We start from the raw sequence: 13,338 nt of genomic DNA, 5'->3' as shown, positions 1-13,338 counted from the left end.
AAATTTCCAGCAGAGGTAGATATTAAAGGAAAGGACGCTAGGCCTTCCTGAGTGCCTGAGCTGATCCCAGAGCATCATTACCTTTCTGATTCCCCTGGAGTGTCATTATCCTTCTGATCCCAGGAGTGTGTTGGTCTGGCCCAGCAACATATGTCCAGAGAGCACTGTGAATTCTAGAAGGAAGGAGTCTTCCTAGAATGAGAATTTGTAACTCTCTGATCTTGGGTTACTTTCAGAGAAAGTTGAGCATAAGCTAATGTGGAGTGAGATCACTAGAATACGAGAAATGGAGATTTCTTAAGATAAAGAAATAAAGTGTCATTATGTTTTCCACCCTCTGTTATCTGGCAGGACCTGTAGATGAAGTACTATGGTAGATATTCTTGTGCTGATAAATATTATAGTAATCTTGCTCTACCTGCTTCTCCTTTTCCTGCTACTGCTACGTTACTGATAGACTGTTTGCATTTCACCACCTTCTCCTCTTCTTCCTGATCCTCCTACAATGTTACTCCTGTTGCCTAGTATTTTATAGTAATTTTCAGCTTCCAATAAACCTTAAGTACTTTTTTTTTCAAGGACCACATTCTTCAAGCCTCTCTGGTCATTGAGATATTTAATAATGTATCATTCTCTCTCTGTTTTTTTGGAAAGGTGATGGCAGTAAATTTACTAACAACATCCCAAACCCCAGAGGACAAGTTTTATAGGTTTTTGTTAGTAATGGGTTATCCCTCTTAGAGACTGGAGGATATTTCAAAGGTCGGCTACTTTCTGACTCAGAGTTTTAATTCACTCACTTGACATAGAAAATCATTAATTAACTGATGGCAGTGTGAAGGCGGCAAACTGTTTTTCTCTAGTAAGCTTGCGGGTTACTGCATTTTAGATGAGAGTGACCAAAATGCAGGATTTCCGCCTAGATATTTTTCTTCTGAGTGAGGATCAACTGTGTGACACTCTGTCTCATGTGATACCATCACTAGTCTGTTTATTTACTTATGTACTTATTTTTTGATACTAAGTTGTGAGTACTTGTCCAAGTTTAGAACTTTTGGTCCAGCTTCAGTACCCATACAAAATCAATTTGGTCTATGAAGAGAAGAAAATCCTTTCATGTGCTATCAGTTGTCATCTTTCATTGATTTTTTCCTTTCTTTTTTTCTTCCCAGTTTCCTCAGGAATTTATTCTTAAAGGCTGACATCTTTCTTTCCTGCTCACCTCATTATCCCACCTTCTTTTCTCTACCCTTTGATTCTTATTTTGTTCTTTATCACTGTCTTGTCTTTCAGTTCTTTCTTGTTTTCTTTCTCTCTTCCTTTTTTTTTTCTTTTCTCTCTCTTTTTATGCCTATCTCAATTTTCTCAAAAGGTCTCTATCATTTGTCTGTTCTTTTTGGAGTATTTAATTTTCCCCTCTCCTTTCTTCAATATGCACCTATCACTGTGAAGTTCTCATCAAAAGAATACAATCATCTTTAGCCCAGAAATATTTTAGAGACCTTTCTCATTTTATTTTATAGCCTAGTTCTTGAAATAATATTTTATATCCATTTTTTTCTTATTCAGGTCCTATATTAATATAGTTTAATCTTCTTTCTTTCTACTTGAATTTTTCTTGCAAAGGAATACACATCTCTCCCTTATAACCCAGCAGCTCTACAACTTGGTATTTACTGAAAAGAAACAGAGAAGGCCATAAGACTTGTAGTATAATTTACAGACTAGCCCTGACAACCCAATATCCACTGAAAAGATAATGAGTCTTGGGGCGCCTGGGTGGCTCAGTCGGTTAAGCGTCCGACTTCGGCTCAGGTCATGATCTCGCGGTCCGTGAATTCAAGCCCCGCGTCAGGCTCTGTGCTGATGGCTCAGAGCCTGGAGCCTGTTTCCGATTCTGTGTCTCCCTCTCTCTCTGACCCTCCCCCCGTTCATGCTCTGTCTCTCTCTGTCTCAAAAATAAATAAACGTTAAAAAAATTTAAAAAAAAGATAATGAGTCTTAATTATTCAGTTCAGTGAGATTTAATGTGTGTATACTACTGTGTAACCATCCATCACCCAACGTAAGATACAGAAAATTTTCAATACCTCAGAGACTTCCCTCATGCTATATTCCAGTCATTGTCCAAGTCCCTCTCCACTCCAAGCAACTTTTATTGGCTTTTATTGCTACAGATTACTTTTACTTAAATTTTATTTGTGTTATAAATTTAAACTAATAGTGTCAAACTGTAATAAGAGTTTCAAGCAGAAAGGTGGATTTGGCAAAGGAAGCATCTTGAAACAGGCTGTGGGTATCTGTACATACTAAATATTATTACAATTCAGAGCATGATATGGAATATTGTAGAAGATAGAGAAGCAAGCTAGTGTGTGTGTATGCACACATATACATTCATATGTAAATATATACATATACACATTTATACACAAACCTGCTGTTTAACTGTATCTGCCACAGTAATCCATATCATGTTTTGAGCAGTGAAATATTTAAATATATGTATGTATTTGAAGAGGAAAATGTTTTATGAAGGTATTGAGAATTGAGGTTAAAAGTGTTTGAAATCAGTTGGAAATCAGTTGAAATGAGTTGGCTCAGTCGGTTAAGTGACCGACTTTGGCTCAGGTCATGATCTTGTGGTCCATGGGTTCAAGCCCTGTGATGGGCTGATGGCTCAGAGCCCAGAGACTGCTTCAAGTTCTGTGTGTCTTTCTCTTTCTGCCCCTCCCTCACTTGCACTCTGTTTCTGTCTATCTATCTCAAAAATAAGCAAACATTAAAAAAAAATTTTAAAAAGTGTTTGAAATCATTTAAGCAAGAAATAATGTAATATTTGCTTGGATCAATAAGATATAGTAGAATCCTCCTTTTATTGCCTCATGTCTCTGTGGGTCTTTTCCCTTCTTACTGCTTATCTCCTCCAGATAATCCATGCAATGCCCCCCAAACTTCTGAGTCGCCAGATGAATGTGTACATTGCTTGGCCATAACTGTTATCTGTGTCTTCCCTGTTGTTACTTTAAAGAGAGATCCCCTTTACTTCATGCAGGGAGCTGTGGTGAGGAAGAAGGCACCATGCTCAACCATGCATGTGGGCACAAATAGGTGTTTCATGCTGTTGCAAGACTTGATCTCTGTTGTCACACATTCAATTCTGATAAGATCTTTTAATGAAACATCCTACCTGGGACAGTGGGATCTTAGTTGTAGGCCAGAAACTGAAGGCTTCTGTAAATACATCACTGTTCTCTACATAGTTGGAAAATGACTTATTCCAAAATTGGTTGTAAAACCTTTGTTTTCAGGTTGGGAAGCATGTATATTGAGTTAAATACTGCGTGGATAGTTCCATATCCATATCCATATGCTATATAAACATATGCATGTAAATATATATCTGAATAATTCAACTTTAGTACGTGGTGTAATATTAACCAGTTATCTCTGTTTTTAGAGGATGTGAAATGAGTCCTAACTAAAAAAATTAGGCATTGAGGGAAATTAGCAATTATAATATGGGACAATGTGGGATGGAGCCTTCCAGTACAATACACATAAATGAGTTTAGCACCTCTGATGGAGAGCCAGTTGAAGACTAACATGACAAGAATAAATTCCAGAATCCATGGCTACTTCTGTTACTAGTGAATACTTTGTTTAAGTTTTCTAATTTATTATGGTAAATAAATTCAGTATAGTTGCACAATACAAAATTAATATACACGCCTTATATGTGTTTTGATATATAAACAATGATCTATCTGAAAAACTGACAATCCCATTCAAAATAGCAACAAAAAGAATAAAATACTTAAGAATAAACTTTTTATAAAATGTTTATTTATTGTGAGAGAGAGAGAGAGAGAGCAGGGGAGGGGCAGAGAGAGAGGGAGAGAGAGAGAATCCCAAGCAGACTCTATGTTGTCAGCATGGAACCCAATGTGGGTCTTGATCCCACGAACTATGAGATCATGACCTGAACCGAAACCAAGAGTCAGATGCTTAACTGACTGAGCCACCCAAGTGCCCCTACTTAAGACTAAACTTAAACAAAGAGGTAAAAGACTTGTATGCTGAAAATTATAAAATGCTGATGGAGGAAATAAAAAATGACACAGATAATTGGAAAGACATCATGTTCATTGATTGGAAGAGTTAATATTGTTAAAATTTCTGTACTATCCGAAGTGAACAAAGATTCAGTGTGATTCCCATCAAAATCTCAGTGGCATTATTACAGAAGTAGAAAAGAAACCCACTAAAATTTATGTGTAACCACCAAAGATTGCTAATAGTGAAAAGCAAAGTGAAGAACAAAGCTGAAGGCATCACACTTCCTGGTTTCAAAATATATTACAAAGCTACAGTAATCAAAACAGTATGGTACTGAAATAAAAGCAGAAAAATAGATCCATAGAAGAGAGTACACAACCCAGAAATAAGTCCATACATGTATAATCAACTAGTCTTATACAAGGGTGCTAAAACGATGGGAAAACAATAATGTCTCTAATAAATGGTGTTGGGAAAACTGGATATCCACATGCAGAAGAATGAAATAGACCCTTATCTCACATCATTCACAAAATGACTTCAAAGTGAATTAAAGTAAGACCTGAAAACAATAAAAGTCCTTGAAGAAAACATAGGAAAATGCTTCTTGCCATTGGTCTGAGCAGTGGCTTTTTTAGATAAGACATCATAGTACAGGCAACAAAAACAAAAGTAGACAAATGGAATTATATCAAACTAAAAAGCTTCTACACAGCAAAAGGAACCTCAGTAGAGTGAAAAGACAGTCTATGGAATAGGAAATTTTTTGCAAGCTGTGTAGTTCATTAGGGGTTAATATCCAAAATATATGAGGAATTCATACTACTCAATAACAAAACAAACAAACAACAACAACAACAAAAACATTACAAAATGGGAAAAGGACCTGAAAAGACATTTCTCAAAAGAAAACATGCAAATGTCCAACATGTACATGAAAAGGTGCTCAACTTCACACAGCATCAGGAAAATGCAAATCAAAACCACTATGAGGTATTACTTCACACCTTTAGGATGTCTGGTATCAAAAAGACAAGAGATAAGGGTTAGAGAGGCTGTGGAGAAAAATTAACCTTTGTACACTATTGGTGGGAATGTGAATTAGTATAGCCATGACGGAAAACAGTATGGAGTCCTCAAAAATGAAAAACACAAAACAAAACTACAATATGATCCAGTAATCCCACTTTTGGTTATATATCCAAAGGAAATGAAGTCACTATCACTTGTTTCAGGTTGGAATTAAAATGGGCTAATCAAAGGAATAAAGAATATGTTATTGTCCTTTTCAGTCCCCTTTAGGATTTCATATCCTGTTAAATGGTTGATAAATTAAATGGTATCTCATATTATCGAAGGATGGCTACATCTGGAGCTAAAACCTGAGGGTATGCACAGGCAAATTACTAGGACTGATAATGTAGATTATCAGTCATTACTAAGTATACAAATTATTCTCCCTTCTGGCAATGATTCTGTAGGGACCTGTTTGTGTCAAATGTTATTTTTGCTTATCCTCTGAGAATATCATGTTGAGGCTGCTCCATATAGAAGCTGTATCTTTGGGTTGCTTGTTGGCTCTGAGTCAGTTTCTTGTTTGAGCTAATTAGTTTTGTTGTCCAAGTAGAGAAGGTGGAGAAAAGGAGCTAGCTGGAGTGACCTAAGTAAAATATTTTAGGACACCGAGACTCCTCCAAACGCCACCCTTTATTTTCTGAGTGTCATAGATTCAATGGAGGAGAAATAAATCTCTAAGCAGAGGAAATAAACATTTTTTATTCTCAATGGATGAAATTATGAAAGAGCCAGATTTTAGGAGGCAAAGATCTTTTTTAAGGATATCATAGAAGTGAGGATTATCTCTCCTTTTGAAGTTATTTTTATCTTGCACGACTTACTTGAAGGAGTACAATATGGGTAACAAAAATATGGATACCTTGTGATATCTGGACTCATGTACAGGTTGGTATTTTTAAGAGGATGTCATCATAATGATCCTATCCTGTATGCTTCTGGGAAAAATATTTTTGGAACCAGTGTGTATATCCTTCTGTGCATTTTTCTTCTTTTCCAGTGTTCTGTATTGTACTTATGCATTCTATCTGTATTATTGAACACTTAGTAAGTCAAATCCAGTGGTCTAAACATTCGATTCTAAAATTCCCTGTAGGTTATACAGTGTGCATATGTATGTATGTATTTTTTACCCATAGAATCTTATCTACTTTGTACCTTTGTACTCTTTGAGTCCAGACTACATAAGATTTAAATTCATTATGTCATGATTATTCTTCCTAATGGAAGAACATATTCTCAAGACCAGACATCATATACTGTTTAGATTCCAGTCTAAATGACACTTTCTATGAGTCACAAAACTTAATTTGGTCTACTGCTCACATTTCTAAAGAATTCATGCCCCACTCATGATAATCTATTGCCTTATAAATTACTTATTTACAGTGTATTTATCACACGAATCAATTCAAAAAGCCATGTCTGTACTGTTCAAGAGGAAAACCCAGGGTTAGTAAATGTAGAAGCCTAGAAAACAATCCTTCAGTTAGTGATATTTGGAGAGTTTAAGTGTGTTTTCATGATTCTGGCAAGCATATGAAGGGATAACTATGTATGGTTTTAATGAGTACATATAATATTTATGAGGACTTGTTTGAGACCTAGGACAACCAGATTCCTCTTCAAGAGCTGAAGGCATTACTACTCAGTGTCAGTGCTACAGTAGGACATAGGGGAGAACAGAAAACTAGTACCAAAGGTTTCTCTACAAGCAAATAATTTGTATCAAGTTAAGAGTCTTTCTCTTCTGTAACCTTCCCAACCCCTGCCTCCTCGCTCATCCCTTTATCTGGGGATATCCCCATGGCTTCTTTGCCATAGAGGCTCATTTCTTCCCTGGAGCTGTGAGAAGTATAAAAGAATATGCTTTATTCAGTAATTGATGTTTTGGACATCATTAGGCCAATTTACCAATCCAGTAAATGACTGCTCTGCGTGTATCATAATGTGGTTTTCTGGATGAATAAATGAGACCACACAAGAAGGGTCCATCTCTACAGTGAACTGATACAAGTCTGAAACATTGAGTATGGGAAGGTAGTGAATGACATTAAGGTTAAGAAATATGTTGTTCGTGTGTGTGTGTGTGTGTGTGTGTGTGATCCTTATCAATATATTTTTCTTCAGAAGAATATATGTCTCTAAAGGGTACATGATAGGAAAAAACAATAGGAAAAAAAATGACATTGTAATATACTATGCTTCTTGTTGGCCACATATGGATTGTGGTAAATGACATCTGGAAGGCATGGAATATATTATTCTCATTAAAGAAACAATCCCAAAGATGGACATATCATGCTATCATTAAGAAATATTCCAAGCGATGTCACACTCTTACCACATGCAGTCCTACAAATTTTTAGTTGTCCAAATTTAATATGTAACTCTGAAAGCTTGATTGTCTGGATTATGACTTTCTTCCTCTTAAATCAGGAGAGAAGAGATAATTTATTTCTATCCCATAAATCACTTAAGAGTGTGGTTTGTGCAGTCTCCTGCCTAAAACAAGAATCCCTACAATAACTCCCCGAAAGTTTCACAAGATTTCTGCTTGCTTACTTATAGTCATGGAAAGTCCACTCACTGGAGAGAAATACTGACTGAGAAATTCGAGTGGAAAATTTCAAACTCTTGAACCCTCCAATATAGTTTCTGATTACTACTGTTAGGGAAGCTCAAAATGGCTTTGGAGGGCACTTCTGCATTCTGAGGAGTAGTATACTGCATTATTCACCTTGGGGAATCTGAAGAATACTCTTTCTTAGACTCCAACTTATCAGTAGGCATAGATACACTGTTTAAATATTAACTGCACTTACCATATTTGACACTGGATTTGACACTTGTAAAAGAATAAATATGTTACAGATGTAATTTTCAGACAGGTACTAATAAGAAGGAGTAGAAAGGAAAGACAAAATACTGTGTAGTAAATGATATGGAGAACTACAGTGAGCAGTAGATGAAAATATACCAAGACAGGTTATCTACAACATATAATTGATGCAAAATTAGATCTTTTGCAGAAATTTCTGAAAGAATAAAATGAAGCAGAGAATTTTAGAATATCTTCAAAATAATTGTTTATGCAATTGATCTTTTTCTAAAATGGGCAGAGGAAAAGTGAAGACGCAGAGAAGCTATTAATGTAGAGAAATTGTCCCTCACCTCCTACCATTTTCTCCTTTGACTTATGAGTGTGTTGGGACACACTGATATTTTTGTCCATTTCTGTTTGTTCCTGTTTTTCGTGCTTTAATATCTTAGGCTCTGAAGGCTTGAGCTCTGTCATTCAGACGATCAACTTATATATGGCATTCCTTTTTTAATTTTTTTAAACATTTTTTATTTATGTTTGAGAGGCAGAGAGAGAGAGGATGGGTGGGGGAAGGACAGAGAGAGAGGGAGACTCAGAATCTGAAGCAGGCTCCAGGCTCTCAGCTGTCAACGCAGAGCCCAACACAGGGCTCGAACCCATGAACAGTGAGATCATGACCTGAGCTAAAGTTAGATGTGTAACCAACTGAACCACCCAGGTGCCCTATATATGGCATTCTTGTCACCCACACATGCTAGTCATTGTTTATCATATTATGATGTTTTCCTTGTAGAGTGTAACCTCCATGAGAATAAATCTGATCTGTGAATTACTTTATTCCCAGTGCCTGGAACATGGTTTGTCACACAGTCACTGCTTACTGAACAGTTGTTGAATTAAGTACAATTGAATAGACAGGGAATCTTTTTACGGAGTTAAGGTGACTTATTTGCCCTTGTGATAATATGAAATGATACATGAATTATCTTTCTGTATTTTCAAACACAGTATTTTATGTGATGTTGCAAATATGGTTACTTTGGTCCTAGTGAATTGAAATACACCTGGTTATGAATTTGAACTGTTTTTTTTTTAATTTTTTTTTTCAACATTTATTTATTTTTGGGACAGAGAGAGACAGAGCATGAACGGGGGAGGGGCAGAGAGAGAGGGAGACACAGAATCGGAAACAGGCTCCAGGCTCTGAGCCATCAGCCCAGAGCCCGACGCGGGGCTCGAACTCACGGACCGCGAGATCGTGACCTGGCTGAAGTCGGACGCTTAACCGACTGCGCCACCCAGGCGCCCCTGAACTGTTTTTAACATAAGGGTATTCTTGAACTGAATCTTCATGTTTTCAGCATCTGGTAATGATCATCTATCATAGCAGCTTCATCTTCAGAAGTAGTGACAGAAAGCAAAGGGAAAAGCGTCATGCCTCCTCTCAACACCTCTCGTCCCTCTCCTATCACCTTCTTGCTGATGGGCATCCCAGGACTAGAGCACCTGCATGTCTGGATTGGGATTCCCTTCTGCTCCATGTATGTGGTGGCTGTGGTGGGGAATGTGACCATCCTGGCCGTGGTGAGGGCAGAGCGGAGTCTCCATGAGCCTATGTTCTTCTTTTTGTGCATGCTCTCCGTCACTGACCTGGTCCTCTCCACATCTACACTGCCCCGCATGCTTTGTCTTTTCTGGCTTGGAGCCCATGACATTGCATTTGATGCTTGCCTGACCCAAATGTTCTTCATCCATAGCATTACCACCATGGAATCGGGTTTTTTCCTGGCCATGGCCATTGACCGTTACGTGGCCATTTGTCATCCACTGCACCACACTACCATTCTCACCCATGCGCGCATCACCATAATGGGTATTATTGTGGTGATTCGGGGCGTAGCCTTCTTTTCTCCACATCCCATCCTGCTCAGGCAGCTGCCCTACTGCAGAACACGAACCATTGCCCACACCTACTGTGAGTTCATGGCTGTGGTGAAGCTGGCATGTGTGGACACAGGAGCCACCACACGTTATAGCCTCAGTGTGGCTTCTATCATTGGCTCATGTGATGCCATTCTCACTGCTGTATCCTATGTCTTCATCCTGCGCTCTGTATTCCGCCTGCCATCCCGAGAAGCTAGCTTTAAGGCTCTGGGCACATGTGGATCACATGTCTGTGTTATTCTTGTCTTCTATTCCACAGCCGGTTTTTCCATTTTCACTCACCGTTTTGGGAAAAATGTGCCTGCACATGTCCATATATTTATTGCAAATATGTACCTTTTGGTGCCCCCTTTTCTCAACCCCATTGTGTATGGAGTAAGGACCAAGAAAATACAGGAGCATGTTCTTAGAGCACTAAAGGTCAAAGTTGTCTGATTTTAGTTTGATCAATAGAAGAGATGGCTCAAGATATATAGAAATACCTAGAAATCATCTATATATAGAAATATATAGAGATGATGTAGGGAAAATAATTAACTGTTCTTATTCCCACAGGCTGAATTGCATTTCCCACCTGAAAGTTGTTATTTATCATATGTCTAGAATTTCTAAGAATATTAACTCAGCAAATTATTTTACCTTTTTTATTTAATAAATATTGGTGATGAATTTGTTCATCTCATTCTGAATATGTACCTTTCAGAGGGAGTTATAATACAGAATGAACAGTAGGTAGAAGGAGAAACAAACCTATGAAGATACTTAGAAAAAAAAAAGGAAGAGGTCTCTGAGATCTATATGCTGAATTTTATAGAGTAGTAAGCGAAATAATATTGAGGCATATATATAGCTGTGATTTTTAAAAACAGGTAATAAATGTTGTATCTCTAGTCAAATTATATCAAATTAATGTCTCAAGGTACATGAATAGACTAATAATGCACAAAGACTTAAAAATGTAAGTAAGAAGAAATGATCACCCAGTCAAGGAAAACAAAAATATAAAAATAAAAATTAAATTCAGAAACATGTGTTTGTGTGAAAATACTAACATTGGTATTAGGGCTTCTATGGTTTCTAGAGCAATTTTGATAGAGGCACGGGGTACTTCATATGCTGGATTCTACTGACTGCTAAAGTATAGTTCCATATATTTCAAATTTGATTGGTAGTAGTTATAATAAACCACCAGGCTACCATGTATATTCAGTTTTCCCTATTGATTAGTTGACTTTGAACCTAATATCCAGACACAGAATGTGAAATCTGTTATTAACAAATTTAAATATTTCCCCTTTTATTACCCCAATATCTAAGACTATCTTCTTTTCTTGTTCATTTTCCTCAGCTTTCACTATATGTTTCTCATCTTTTAAAAATATTATTTAAAAACTAGCAGCCATCTGAAAAGGGGAGTGATATTTGTGCTGTGAAACTTTTTCTCACTCCTTATGTCTTTATCCTACGAACTTAACATCCATAGCTAGGCACAAAGACTAACATCTCTGCATTCACTAACACTCCATATGTAATTTAACTATAAGTAGAGTGTAAATTTTTCTGTTTTGGAAAACTGCATACATTTGGCATTATTCCTTTGACATGGATGCAGGACTAGAAGTTTGAGGGCTACCGTAATACATTTAATTTGGATATGGCAGGTTTGAGATTCACGTGGAATATTGAATTGTATATGTCCTAAGGGAGAAGGTCTTAGTTAAGGTAAATATTCACATGTTTTGAACATATAAGTGTGGTGGTCTGGCCAATTACGAGTAAATTCACTCAAGCAGCAGTTGCAGGATGAAGAAAACAGACAATCTGAAAACATGCTGAAATTTTCGCTTCCATGCCCATTCACCTACATTTGCCTAAGACATTCTTAATTTACAGCTGTTGTTCCAGGTTAATTATCAAGGGTGCCCTTTTCCAGTCTTTTCTCTTTCTTCTCAGATAATGTGTGTTCACTCTGTCATTAAGACACCAATGACTTGTTACATTTTTAACAAATTTTAGACTGTTGCATTTGTAATGTATGAACTCATTTTTTGAGTGTAAAAATACAGTGAAATTGGCCGATCTTAAGTGGACAGTTAGATAAGTTTTAACAAATGTATGGCCCGTGTAACCCACCCCACAATCATAGTAGAAGACATTTTCATCACCCCCCAAAAGTGCCCCTTCTCTTCTATCTTGAAAGTGTACTGTTGGGAAAATGTATTGTTTATATAATAGAAGTACTCGTCCTACCTCTGTCAGTAGGAAATCAATGACTCAAGTTACAAATTTAAAGTTTTAGACTATTGCATTTAGTATGTTTATAGTCTGGAAAGCCTTGTAGTGGGGGTTCTGAATATACTTTTTCCAATGATTATTTTCCATGTCCATAATTTCTGTATGTGTTTGTTATACATGTGGATGGAACTATTATTTTCATGAATCTGATGCTGAGAGATTCTCCCCATGTGATTCCCAAGCCCAAATCTTGGTTGTATCAGGTATTTTCCATGGCCAGGACACTAGACTAAGAGGATCAGAGGTCCCTGGAAGGGACCTGTCGTTAGAAGTCATGTGCCGGTTGCCATGTATTCCATGAGATATTATCTATTCTACTGCCATCCTGTATCCCTCCCCCCCACAGGATAACAGGTGGGCAGGCAGCTGGCTATTCTTTCAGCTCTCTGACACCTGAGTGTACTCCAGGAAGAAGACACAACCAGGTGCATGGGCAGGAGCACAAGTTCCTGGCACTGTTATTTTATTTGCGTGTAGTAGTCACTCAGTGCTTCCAATAGAAAGGCAGGGAAGATGATTTTTGTAGATGAGAGATCCTGTAAGGATGGTAGTCTCAGGAACTGCCCTGGAGGTTGGCCTAAGATATCTATCAGCAGTGTACCTTACAGGAGAGCTGTTGTGATCCTTGGCGTGGGCTGCTGCTGCTGCCTTTTTTTTTTTTTTTTAATATTTATTTTTGAGAAAGAGAGAAACAGAGTGTGAGCAGGGGAGGGGTGGAGAGAGTGGAGACACAGAATGTGAAGCAGCTGGAGGCTCCCAGCTGTCAGCTACCAGCACAGAGCCCTACATGGGGCTCGAACTCACGAACTGTGAGATCATCACCTGAGCCGAAGTCAGACACTTAACTGACTGAACTACCCAGATGCCCCTGGCCTGGGCTTCTTAAGATGGCAGCAAACTGATTGAGCCTGTTATACCAGAAGTTCTGCTTCCACTTCCCTTAAAGTTGATCATAATTTCACAGAATTTTTAAAAATGTTTATTAATTTATTTTGAGAGAGAGAGAGAGAGAGCATGAACAAGCAGGAGAGAGGGGTAAGAGGGAGAGTGATAGAGAGGGAGAGAGATTGAGATCCCTAAGCAGGCTTCGCGCTCAGCACAAAGACTGACATGGGGCTCGATCTCACAAACTGTGAAATCAC

The 13,338-nt window shown here is 37.7% G+C and overlaps 1 protein-coding gene across 1 annotated transcript; it reads left to right on the top strand.

Moving 5' to 3' along the window:
* The first annotated feature begins 9,391 nt into the window (after window positions 1–9,391).
* Window positions 9,392–10,336, top strand: LOC124504603 (olfactory receptor 52M1-like). The gene has a single exon (XM_047070042.1). It carries the CDS (start codon window positions 9,392–9,394, stop codon window positions 10,334–10,336), a length of 945 nt encoding a protein of 314 aa, XP_046925998.1.
* Window positions 10,337–13,338: the final 3,002 nt, after the last annotated feature.

This window comes from Lynx rufus, unplaced genomic scaffold, assembly GCF_022079265.1.
Source record: "Lynx rufus isolate CCGP_SWC_20201006 ecotype Redwood Valley unplaced genomic scaffold, mLynRuf1.p SCAF_9, whole genome shotgun sequence".
NCBI lineage: Eukaryota > Metazoa > Chordata > Mammalia > Carnivora > Felidae > Lynx > Lynx rufus.
This window is presented reverse-complemented; position numbering and strand designations above follow the sequence as displayed.

Bases quoted from the DNA above. Each gene is read 5' to 3' on its own strand.
- LOC124504603 (XM_047070042.1), top strand. From the start codon at position 9,392: ATGCCTCCTCTCAACACCTCTCGTCCCTCTCCTATCACCTTCTTGCTG.